General features: G+C 42.4%; 1 protein-coding gene across 2 annotated transcripts in view; it reads left to right on the top strand.

The window, feature by feature from the left end:
* GRID2 (glutamate ionotropic receptor delta type subunit 2) overlaps positions 1-12,892 on the top strand; it is a 1,339,544-nt gene that overhangs the window by 1,167,007 nt on the left and 159,645 nt on the right. For both annotated transcript variants that reach the window (XR_016308769.1, XM_089663824.1), the window contains exon 13: positions 2,105-2,300. Coding sequence is in view for 1 of the 2 variants with exons in the window: in XM_089663824.1 (XP_089519950.1) it covers positions 2,105-2,300 (196 nt within the window). In the remaining variant the exon portion in view is untranslated. The remainder of the gene's footprint in view (positions 1-2,104; positions 2,301-12,892) is intronic.

Raw genomic sequence — 12,892 nt, forward strand, 5'->3', positions numbered from 1 at the left:
CTGTGTCCCTGAGTAACAATTCCGTGTCCCTGAGTAACAATTCTGTGTCTGTCCCTGAGTAACAATTCTGTGTCCCTGAGTTACAATTCTGTGTCCCTGAGTAATGATTCTGTGTCCCTCAGTAACAATTCTGTGACCCTGAGTAACAATTCTGTGTCTGTCCCTGAGTAACAATTCTGTGTCTGTCCCTGAGTAACAATTCTGTGTCCCTGAGTAACAATTCTGTGTCCCTGAGTAACAATTTTGTGTCCCTGAGTAACAATTCTGTGTCCCTGAGTAACGATTCTGTGTCCCTGAGTAACAATTCTGTGTCCCTGAGTAACGATTCTGTGTCCCTCAGTAACAATTCTGTGTCCCTCAGTAACAATTCTGTGTCCCTGAGTAACAATTCTGTGTCCCTGAGTAACAATTCTGTGGCCCTGAGTAACAATTCTGTGTCCCTGAGTAATGATTCTGTGTCCCTCAGTAACAATTCTGTGTCCCTGAGTAACAATTCTGTGTCCCTGAGTAACGATTCTGTGTCCCTCAGTAACAATTCTGTGTCCCTGAGTAACAATTCTGTGTCCCTGAGTAACAATTCTGTGTCTGTCCCTGAGTAACAATTCTGTGTCCCTGAGTAACAATTCTGTGTCCCTGAGTAACAATTCTGTGTCCCTGAGTATCGATTCTGTGTCCCTGAGTAACAATTCTGTGTCCCTGAGTAACGATTCTGTGTCCCTCAATAACAATTCTGTGTCCCTGAGTAACAATTCTGTGTCTGTCCCTGAGTAACGATTCTGTGTCCCTAAGTAACGATTCTGTGTCCCTAAGTAACGATTCTGTGGCCCTAAAGTCTCTGTGGCCCTAACTCTGTCCCTAATACACAGAGGTCTGTCTCTCTTGAATGACCGGAGGCTAATGGAGAATTCTAAGATGGGCGCAATTTATAGCTCCACCATTACACAGTGCTGGCTGGCTGGCTGCTGTTTGGCTAATGCGATCACATGTCATGAATGAATGCATTATGGGTCAGCGCGCCTTGTCTGCGCGCCTTCCCAGAGATCCCCGCTCCGTCGCCACACATGTCGCCGCCATTTTTAGGTAAATTCGATTCGTGCATCCGAAGTTTGCTAATTTTCGGATTCGGCGCGAATCGAATATTTCCTAATCTTCAAAACGAATTCCACTTCGTCATGTTCGATTCGCTCATCTCTAGTTTTCATCTCATTTACTAAGCTCTGGGGCAAATTGCCTTGCAAAGTGCAATTCCCCTTGTAGAGTGAACAGTCTATTTACCTTTATTAAACTATTAGGTGTCTCATTTAACAATATGTATGCTCATTCGTGTACAAGTGAAATGGGTTCTTAGGATCTGCCACAATCTTTGGTTGATGCTATCAGCATCACATGCAGACCATCTCTTCGACCATGTTTTTTTTTCCATAGAAGAGTGCAAAATAAGGACCCAGTTCTCCCTATATGAGAACAAGTAATTTTGACTGCCTAAGACGGCCCAACACTTGCTTAAGTCTGTGTTGCCCATAGAAACCATTTAGATTATTTCATTAACTCAGCTAGACTGTACTCAGAGATAAAAGGGGAACTTTAATTGGTTGTTATAGGAAAACAACACTTATTTCAGATATTTTAATAAAAAGCTCCACTCTAATGGCAATACTCAGCAAAAATAATGTATGTGCTAGGCTTATTTGTGTTTTTTTTTTTTTTTAGATTCTAACATGCATAGGCTATTCTGTTGTGTTTACCAGTTGCAGTTGGATCTATGCATGTGGCTTATTATTCAGAAATCCTGACAAATGTCATGCCTTTGCTGTATAAACTGTACTTTGTTTTGAAACCCTGAGGTCTTCATTACATGTTATCATTAGATAAATGTCATCCCTTCCTTAGAGAGGCCAGAGACACATTACGGAACTACAGCTTTACAGCCTATAAAATGTTAACCTGAAAATTGAAGATTTACTTAAGTAATCGGAACAAGGCGATGAGCTTTACATACTGCAATATGCCTGCATGACTTTTTGATGTATTGACAGTGAGTTCATGCATAAATGACAACTCCTAGATGTAAATATTTATTGTTTGTCCTTTTTCATTAACCTAGGTCTCTACAGGACCTGTCAAGGCAGACAGAAATTCCTTACGGAACAGTATTAGACTCTGCGGTTTTCGAGCATATGAGGGTGAAAGGGATGAATCCATTTGAGAGAGACAGCATGTATTCCCAAATGTGGCGTATGATTAACAGGAGTAATGGGACAGAGAACAATGTTCAGGAATCTCAGGAAGGCATACAAAAGGTGAAATATTTTATTTTCTTATATTCAGATAACTTAACTTTTATGATTGCATTGTTATTGAGATGATTTATGTTAACAAGAATATTTTCCCTACTAAGCATTCACAGTTTGTTTTTGGGCTTAGAAATTAAATTACAAACATTTCAACTTTCGTTAAAGCAAAACTGTTGTCTCAGTAATCTAGAGATACTGAGCTGGGGATGGGAGAAACTGTTATTAGGAAATGATGATGAAATTCACAGTGGGACATTTTGCACAAGGTGGATGCTAAAAGATAGTGAGTGATATGTGGTACTGATACCATTTTGCTGCTATTTGCGCATTTGTTGTGACATTGGAAGACTCCCAATTATCTTCAGCAATCCCCCTTCATTAGAAAAAAGGCTTTCCTGATGTCAGCATCAGCCTATTAGCAAGTTGTGAAGTGCATGGGCACTATCAAAAACCTCAGAACACAGGTGCAGGCTACCATTTCATTTGTCGAGGTCTGGGAAGAAGAATTCGAGAGGGTAGTGGAAGCTGGAACAAATGATACTTAATCTTACTGCTATAGTGTACGATACTTGAAGAAAGACTGCTGCTTTACAGCTTTAAACAATTGCCATTTAGAAATTTGCATCAGCATCTCTGACTTAGACTAATGTATAGGCATCAGTGGCAGTGTAGGAAAGCTGAATGAGGATATCAGCTTTACTGCTCTAAGTGCTCTTAGTGTCATTTCAATTTTCAAAAGTGTAAATGACATTCTGAAATCTGCATAAGCATCTATAATTACATTATTAGCCAAAATATCTGGATTTCGCATATTATTCAAATAGCGAGCTGTCTCACTATCTTATTTTTTTTTTTTTACTTTTGCAATTGACACTCTTAGATAACTTTACAGCTAAACAAAATGATGAGTGTCTGAGACTCACAGCACCAATGTTGGCTGTATCACTGTTGTTTTTCTTATTTGATAGCACAACTTTAACTCTTGAAATCGTGAATAAAATCTGTAACAGTGCCTAATACTGCAATGATACAGTAGTGATTTTATTTCCTTTGACAACATAGCTGGCACTTCTAAACACCTTAAAATCTAAATAAAAATAAAATACTCTGAGAATTACAGTTCCAACTCAAGCTGTGTTCCTGACCATTTTCTTCAATTTTTTTTTATTTAGAAGTGCGTTCTGCACAAAAGGGCTTTTCCACTAACAAGTAAAATGTTGAGCACCAAACACTTGGGTACTATTCCCAAAATACACAATTCCTCGTGTAGAAGAAATAAAATATGTCTCTCATTAAAGAACAGGGTTTTTTTTAGGAGAGTGCTGGAGAGGGTTATAACCTTTGTTAGGTTTTCTTTTTGTCAACTGTGTCCCATTGAGGAGATTTCCCTTCATTTCATGTCCCGAAGCCATAAGAGGAAGTGAGAGGAAATCCCTCCAAACTGATGGAAATTCTGGAAGAACTAGTGCTCCCACTGGAAGATTTACTCTCTATTCATTTACTGGCGACCACTCAAAATGTGGCATTTTACTTTCAGTTTTGATGATAATGGTCATTAAGACAGATAGAGAAAATGCATTTCCTTAATGGGGAAACAGACAGCAATAAAAACCTAACATATGTTATAATCCCTCTCCACTTGAAATAATGCTAAAGAAAAAAAGTTTACCCTTTAGTTAAACTTTAACAATGCCACAGCATTTTTCTGCCTGTACTGTTATTTGCATATTTTTGGGAGAAATACTTCTAAAAAATCTGTATGGTTTATGCAAGAGCAAACCATCCAGTAGCAGCCTTATTATTTCATAGATGTGTTTTGTACCACGTTGGATTTTAATAATTTTTCAGTAATTTCTTATGATGTATATTTCCAGTACAGCTGATCTCATAGAAGGTCATGTACTAAACTGCATTCAGAAAGGCATCCAAAGGGGGCGCATGTGCGACCAGGGACGATGGCAGTCGCCTAATTGCTAAGCTCCGCTCAACCCCGGCCAGCACGGACTCACCCGTCACATGTCTCTGCTCTCTCTCCGCTCCGGGTGAGTCCCACTCCTTCGGCACCCGGCCTGGCACCAGGGAAAGGCTCTCATGGGGATTTTAGGGCGCTGGAAGCCCCCTACCCGCAGCCGCAGGATCCGCGGCCCTCACCACTCCAGCAGTTTCTCTCAAGGCCGCAATCCCCGGCCTCTAGTGATAACAGGAGCCCGGGGAGCGATCCCAGACCCCCAGTGGCCACAGACAGTACTGCACCTCCCTGCAACATGTCACACCTGCAGCCTCTGCCCTGATCCATCCCCAGATGGAGGATTCTGACCCCCAGAATATAACTGGAGGGGCCTTGGATCACAAAGCAGCAGGGATTCAGCAACCCTCTACCCAGATTTCCTAGCAGGCTGCATCATCATCTTCTCTCACACTTGCAGCATTGGATGATAAATTGCAAATATTTTTATGCAATATCACCGCATCCATTTCTGCTGAAGTTGGAAAATTGGCCTTGGATCTCAGGGGGGAAATAGCTCAGATTGGAGACCGCACGGATCGATTGGAAAATAAGTTTGATGAATTGGTGCAGTACGTTCATGTTTTGGAGGAAGACAACGCATATCTGAAGCACTCCATATCCCAAATGCAGCTCCAACAAGAGGACTTGGAAAACAGAGAACGGCGCCAAAATATCCGTATCCGCGGTATGTCCAAATCTAATGCTGACGCTCAATTGCACCATCACCTGCTGTCCTTCTTCATCGCAACTGCTCCCATGGTTCCAGAGGCTGATTGGCGAATAGATAGGTCTCATCGCTCTTTGGGCCCGAAGCCTGTTGAAGGCACCAGACCACACGACGTCATAGATCGCTTCCATTTCTTTCAAAGCAAAGAAGCCTTACTAACAGCAGTTCGCCATAAATCCTCTCTGGAATTTAAAGGTGACAGACTCCAACTCTTCTGCGACCTGTCCCCGATTACCCTGGCCAAACGGCAAGCTCTGAAGCTGATCACCACACACCTTCAGCAACACCGTGTCCCGTATCGGTGGGGGTTCCCCTTTAAGCTAGTCATATCTAGGGACAATACTCAAGCTGTTCTCCATGATCTTCCAGAGGCAGACTCTCCTAAAACAGCTGGGACTTCCACCTTTGTCAGATGATGTGTCCTCATTGCCATCTACTCCATCACGTCCTTCCGCCATCCCCAACAGGATCTGGACTCCAGTTCACGGAGGCCGGAAGAGACCCTCACGCACCCCACAACGTCCACGTCTTCCTCGGTCAACCGATCCGCCTGCCTGATGATTTTCTGGGGTGACCTTCTGTTGTGAATCCGGTGATGATCCTTCTTTCCTGCTTCCCACATGGTTTTTCCACAGGCTTTTTTTCTCTGGTCGGCCGAACCCTTGTTGGGTGCATTTTTCACTTTTGGTTTCCAGTATATATATATATATATATATATATACCGTCATTTGTAGACACTATAACTTTCACGTACACCAATTAATATTATTGGGATTTCTTAGCTAAGACGTAGCAAAATACATTTTGCCCTAAATTTATGAAGACTTTTTTTGGAGTTTGTTTTTTTATTGGCTGTGTTTTATAGCAAAAAGTCAAATATATATATATATATAAGTGGTTATAGTATGCGGTCAGGATGGTTATTGCTTGTTTCATCAGCATCATACAAAACCAACCACAATACATTAAGACTTTAAACCAGCCTTTCTCAACTGTTTCAACACAGAGGAACCGTCAGAGAACCCCTGTTAAAATCAATCCATCTATAATTCATGATGTGATGGTCAGTGAGAAGAATATTCCTTGCACTTGTGGTCATGACCCCCTTATAGATGACTAAAATGATCAAGGGTGTCAGCGGGAACTTATCTAAGAGGCAGAAAATGCTCATTGCCCAAGGAACCTCTAGCAAACTCTGGAGGAACCCTAGGGTTCCATGCAACCCTGGCTGAGAAACCCTGTTTTAGACTGTTGACTCTCCAGCCTTAGCAAGTCCTGCCCATACAAAAAAATAAACTTAAAATGAAAAAAAAAATAATTTGCATAGTTATTATTATATGGGGGATATTTATTTGGCAAAGCAAGCTTTGAGTCCTGTTCTCGCAATTTATTGGTGGCACTGCTAATTCAGGGATGAGAGATAGTGACAAATCTAGGGACAGACTACTGTGATTAGATGGGTAAAGAGGTATTTCCAGGTAAGAAATGGAAATTCTGGGGCACTGAGTTGGGGAAGAGTGGTCTCTATAGAGGCAATGCTAAATCGGTTATGAAGGACATGGAGATTTCAAGGTAATTTGTGCTTTGGTACAGGGGATGTGAGCACTACAAAATTTACAATATGCAGCTTTGAAAAATATTCTAATACATTTTCAATTTACTGCAAAGAAGGGTACTACTTGAAGGTACATTTTTCCAGCATAATCCTCTATTCATCCATTCATATCAAAAGTTAACTTTAATTGTTGTATAAAATGGTCTCTCATTAACCTATCTAACTGTTCTCTTCTTACACTTTTTACTTCTTTTCAAAGCAATTATATTAAAAAAAGTACAAAATTAGAGAAATACATTTTACAATTAATGTTTTTCATTCATTACATATGAAATATTTCATACAACCTACATAATAGAAAAGGAACATTTTGAGCTGTAATTGAAAAATATGGTATATACTGTATGTAACTGGAATATACAGTAATTAGTGTATGCTGATATTAAAGCAGACTTTCCATGAAACTGCAATTAAATATTCTAGTTTTTTCAGAAAACATATCCATACAGATCAGAAATCAACTAGAAACAGTATTTCCCCAACAACCAATACAGGAAGATAACAAACACTTATGAGATTGTGAGATGTAATACAGAAGAATATAATTCATATACCTGCCGACCGCAGATAGCCGAATGACGGCTACACTGCGGCTGGCCAGTTCTGGGTGGACGTCATATGACATCCTCCCAGAACGCGCTCTCCTGCGCGCCCCACGGGGCGCGCACCCGGCGATCTCTGTGATCGCTGTGTCCTACGGACACAGCTGATCACGTGATGTGGTAAAAGGCCAATCACAGCGGCCTTTTACCACGTGATCAGCGGTGTCCAATGACACGCTGATCAGAGGAAAATGCAAGTGCCGGTTCTCGGCTGCACTTTCCTCACGCTATCAGATCGCGAGGAAAGTACTGCCGATAACCGGCAGTTGTCAGAGCGGGGATCGGCACCGATCATCAGGGCACTGATGATCAGTGCCCTGATGATCGGTGCCCAGCAGTGCCACCCGCAAGCTCCGCCCACCTCTGCCCAGCAGTGTGCCCACTAGCTCCGCCCACCTGTGCCCAGCAGATCACCCACCTGTGCCCAGCAGTGCACCCACCTGTGCCCAGCAGTGCACCCACCTGTGCCACTCTGCAGTGTCACACACCTGTGCCCAGAAGTGCCACCCACCTGTGCCCAGCCACCTGTGCCCACCTGTGCCCACCCACCTGTGCCCACCCACCAGTGCCACCCACCAGTGCCACCCACCAGTGCTGCCAGTCAGTGCCACCAGTCAGTGCCCAGGGGTTGTGCCAGTCAGTGCAGCCAGTCAGTGCCCAGCAGTGATGCCAGTCAGTGCCGTCTATCAGTACCCATCATCAGTGTCACCTATCAGTGCCGCCTATCAGTGCTGCATATTAGTGCCGCCTATCCGTGACACCTCATTAGTGCTGTCTATCAGTGCCGCCTATCCGTGCCACCTCATTAGTACTGCCTATCAGTGCCCTTTAGTGCTGCCTATCAGTGCCCATCAGTGCCGCCTATCAGTGCCCATCAGTGCTGCCTCATCAACGCACATCAGTGAAGGAGAAAAATTACCTGTTTGAAAAATTTTATAATAGAAACAAAGAAACTTTTTTTTTTTTTTTCAAATTTTTTGCACTTTTTGTATTTATAGCGCAAAAAGTAAAGCGCCCAGTAAAGCTCTATTTGTGAGAAAAAAATGATCAAAATTTCATATGGGTACAATGTTGCATGACCGCGCAATTGTCAATCAAAGTGTGGCAGTGCTGAAAGCTGAAAATTGGCCTGGTAAGGAAGGGGGTATAAGTGCCTGGTAGGCAAGTGGTTAATAGTATGCATAACAGGCCATCCTAATCAGGGCATATACTAAGCAAGCAGTTAACAAAAATGACTGTTATTATTATTAATTCTGGCTCTCTAACTATACTAACAGTGTACTATTATTATTATTATACAGGATTTATATAGCGCCAACAGTTTGTGCAGCGCTTTACAATATAAGGGAGGCAGTGCAATTACAATACATTTCAGTACATGTGAGGGCCCTGCTCGTGGAGCTTACAATGTAAAGGAAGGGGGAGGTGATACAAAAGGTGATAGCTGCGGGGGATGATCTGATGGAGGTGATTCAAGTACAGTTCTTAGGTGGAGGTGGGGTATGTTTCCCTGAAGAAGTGAGTTTTCAAGGATCGCCTAAAGGCAGACAGGGTGGGGGCTGACCAGACATGCTGCTGCTAGGGAGTTCCACAGGATAGGAGAGGCTCTGGAGAAGTCCTGGAGGCGAGCATGGGAGGAGGTGATGAGGGAGCTAGAGAGGAAGATATCTTGGGAGGAGCGGAGTGGGCGATTTGGGCGGTATCTGCGGATGAGGTTGGCAATGTAGCTAGGGGCAGTGTTGTGGATGGCTTTGTAAGCTGTGGTTAGTATTTTGAATTTTATACGTTGGGTTAGTGGAAGCCAGTGAAGGGATTGGCAGAGAGGGGCAGCAGTTGGTAAGGTGGTAACCTGTGTAACAGTAGTCCAGTGTGGAGGGAGTTGCAGTAATCAAGGTGGGATATAACCAAGGCGTGGATAAGTTGGTTTGTGGTGTCATTGGTCAGAAAGGGGCTGATTTTGGAAATGTTCCGGAGGTTGAGGCGGCAGGATTTAGCCAGTGATTGGATGTGGGGCCCAAAGGAGAGGTCAGAGTCTAGGATTACGCCTAGCACCCTGGCATGAGGGGAAGGACCAATGGTTGTGCTGTTGATCTTAATGGTAAAGTTGTGAGTGGGGGACCGGGGAGGAGGAAATATTACAAGCTCGGTTTTGGAAAGATTGAGTTTAAGGTAGTGATGTGACATCCATGCTGATTTGTTTCTTAGTAGATTTGTGATATGTGAGGAGATTGTGGGGGTGAGCTGGGGAGCGGAGAGATAGATTTGGGTGTCATCAGCATAGAGATGGTATTGGAAGCCATGGGAGGTTATCAGTTGGGCCAGGGAGGAGGTATAAAGAGAGAAAAGGAGGGGCCCAAGGACAGAACCTTGGGGTACCCCAACAGAAAGCGGAAGAGGAGCGGAGGAGGAGGAATTGTATGTGACACTGAAAGTGCGCTGAGAAAAGTAAGAGGAGAACCAGGAGAGAGCAGAGTCACGGAGGCCGATCTAGGTGAGTTTACTGAAGAGGAGCGGGTGGTCGACTGTGTCAAAGGCAACAGAAAGGTCAAGGAGTATGAGTATGGAGTAATGGCCGTTGGTTATAGCAGTTAGTAGGTCATTAGTGAGTTTTAGTAGGGCAGTTTCTGTGTACATACTAAAAACATATGAGATAAAATAGCTCTAATAAATCATATATGAAGCATGTGTAATCCAAACAAAAATAGTCCAAAGCAAATTTAAATGTGCTCTTGTGCTCTTCCCATCAAAATAAAATTCATGGATTAAATAACACAATTTTGTTGTGAATCCACCTTCTATAAGCAAATCACCCCATGCACCTGCGTAACTCTCCACCACACACCGCATTCACTAGATGGTATGCAACCCCTTGTTTAAACAAGAAAGTCAATACACGCTTTCTACCACCCGATGTGCTCCAAAAAAATGCCAAAAAGCCTCCACTCCTCCAGGCTCTCTGTGAAAGTATTCCACCCCGTTAAGGTTCACTTCACTCATCCAATGTGTCCAGAGGGATTCATAGTGCAAACCGAATCATGTCAAGATAAAACAAGGGATCTCTCGTAGTGTTTATCATTTATTAAAATAGATTGACATTTAAAGCATTCATATGCACTCAGAATACAAACACATGCTGCAGACATATAGTATTACCAAGCCGCAGAACACTGCTTTGCGTGCCAGGCGAATCAGAAATGACATGCCGGAAGTCCCTCCCAACACATTTTGTCTAGTGCACTTAATATTTCACCAATATGTTTGGTGTATCCCCAATAATATCATAATGTTAATAGTACTTACCACTCAATTATTGACAGGACATGTGTTTGCTACTTATAAACTGACTGAATGGCACTGAATATTCCTTCAATCAAACAATAGTTCGTCGGAATCAATAAAATAGAAGAAATGGAGTAGATAATTTCCATTTCCCATGACCGGATACACAGGTTCACAACTGTTTGATCCTGTTGGTTTAATTTTAAAACTATGGAGCTGTACAAACATTATATGCACTAGATGGCCTTTATACAGGAACTGAATTATGTTTCCCTCTCTTACTTTGGGAAGATGTACTCAGGGGTCGGAACATGATGTGAGCGGTCGGTCCTTTCCTATACCCCTACCAACCCATCCTTTCCTCTGATCCCTCCCCCCCCCCATTATTTTCTTTTTTTTTTCTTTTTCTCTCTTTATTCCTTCTCCCTTCTTTCTCTTTTCTCTCTCTTTTACTACTTTGTCCTCTAACTTCTCCTCTCTCAGTTTTTGCTTCTCTTTTCACTACTGTCAGTTCTTAGTTGGGCAATGTTCCTTGCTTGTAAGCACGTGGAACCAGGTTATAACTAGATAGCCTCTGTTTCAGTTGCTATTGAGCTGGTTCTACAGCTACTCCTAATCCATCTCCCGACCTTTGACCTAGGATGTGCTGATACTCTCTTCCTTCTCTTTTTATTTTGTATTCGAAACATTCCTTGTTCCTTGATATGCCTGTTTTTGGTATTGCCATACCTGCTTAATGTCATTGATTGCCTATTTTCTTTTTCTGTACCTTATGCTACTGTGCCTACTGTTGGCACTCGTTTTATGCTGTTGAACTCAATATAAACTTTATGGAAAAAAATATAATGCATATATCTCCAGAGCAAGTTAATAATTTGACAGGAAACAATTTAAATTAATGTCAATGTTAAGACTATCTGGGGCTAAAGTGAAAAGTTCATTAGTCCGTGTTTCTTTTTTTGATACCCTATTTGTCATATTGGTGCTCCTCCAGTGCCTATACACCTTACAGTATCTATGCCACAAAAAGAGAGCAAATTAGGATCCCTATTATGGCACAGCCCAAAATAATTAGACACATTGTGATTGAGGAAACCCTTTTTATATTACTATGTTCACCCAGCCGGACACAAAGTTTTCTCGTGCTGCGTCCCACATACTGAAGCCTGCATGGGCATGTGGGTAAATATGTTACATGTGTGCTATGGCAGGTTATAAGCATATCCATCATGAATTCCTGGTGTGTGGCACTGGATTTGAAATGATCTCTCTTTCTACTCCAAGCATGACAATTAATACTAGAAGTAGAAACTTTGTTTTAACACGTGTGAGAACAATCAAATATGGTTATTACGATGAGGATTTTATTATGTGAAAAAGTATATAAGGTTAGCAGATTAGCATAGTATAAAAAAGTACATCCTGGAAAAGGTGTAAATGCATTTTATAAAACACAGTATAACCAATAAAATTAAAATTTTCCATTGAAACAGACCAATAATTTCAATTCTTGGAAATGTTACCATAACTAAACACCCATTTTTAATCTGGTTAGTTTCCAAAAAGGGTCCTATAATTACAGACAGTCACAAGTCTGATAAGAGTTGGAATATGTAGATGTACATATGTAGATGTATGTCCTGACACCAAGAGGCAAATGGTGACAGAGGAGGATCTCCATCAGATTGACAGCTTCGTCTCTGCACCTGTGAGCTGTGTGGAGGGGAAAGGGGGGTGTCTCTTCCCTCCAATCAGCTGTCAGAGCTCTTCTCACAGAGCTCTGCTGTTTGTGCTTTCAGCTTTCCAGCCCCTTTTTCTGAGTTCTTAGACAAGCTTTAAAAAATCCAGCACTTTGAATGACTGTAGAGAACACTGCAGACAGACAGGTACAACTTATGTAGGCAATTTTGATTAATTTCTGTGTATCACCTGAGGTCAGTTACTTGAGTACATCACAGTGGGTATATATAAGGGTTTACATCCACTTTAAAGAGGAAGTTCACAAAAAAATAAAAGTCAGCTGCTGACTTTTAATAAAAAGGACACTTACCTGTCCAGGGATCCAGTGCCATCCTCACCCAGAGTACTACTTCACTTCACCTTTGGGTCCCCAGGGCTGGCATCCTAACTGGCAACCTGCTATGCTGCTTGCAGCTTCACAGCCCATTGCGCATGTGCGAGCCACGCTGTGCTTTGTGAATGGTCCTACAATCTTCTGGGGTCTGTAACATGTCCCAAAAGACTGTGGGGAGGGAGGGGGAGAGAACTTCTGCTCAGATGGCCTTGGGGATTCGAGTGGAAGTGGGAGTGGGTACCTGTCAAAACTGGGTACCCGTTCCTTGCCTCAACAAAAATGACATGCCAAAT

This window comes from Staurois parvus, unplaced genomic scaffold (genome assembly GCF_062004578.1).
Source record: "Staurois parvus isolate SC_StPar_1 unplaced genomic scaffold, SC_StPar_1.0 ptg000044l, whole genome shotgun sequence".
NCBI lineage: Eukaryota > Metazoa > Chordata > Amphibia > Anura > Ranidae > Staurois > Staurois parvus.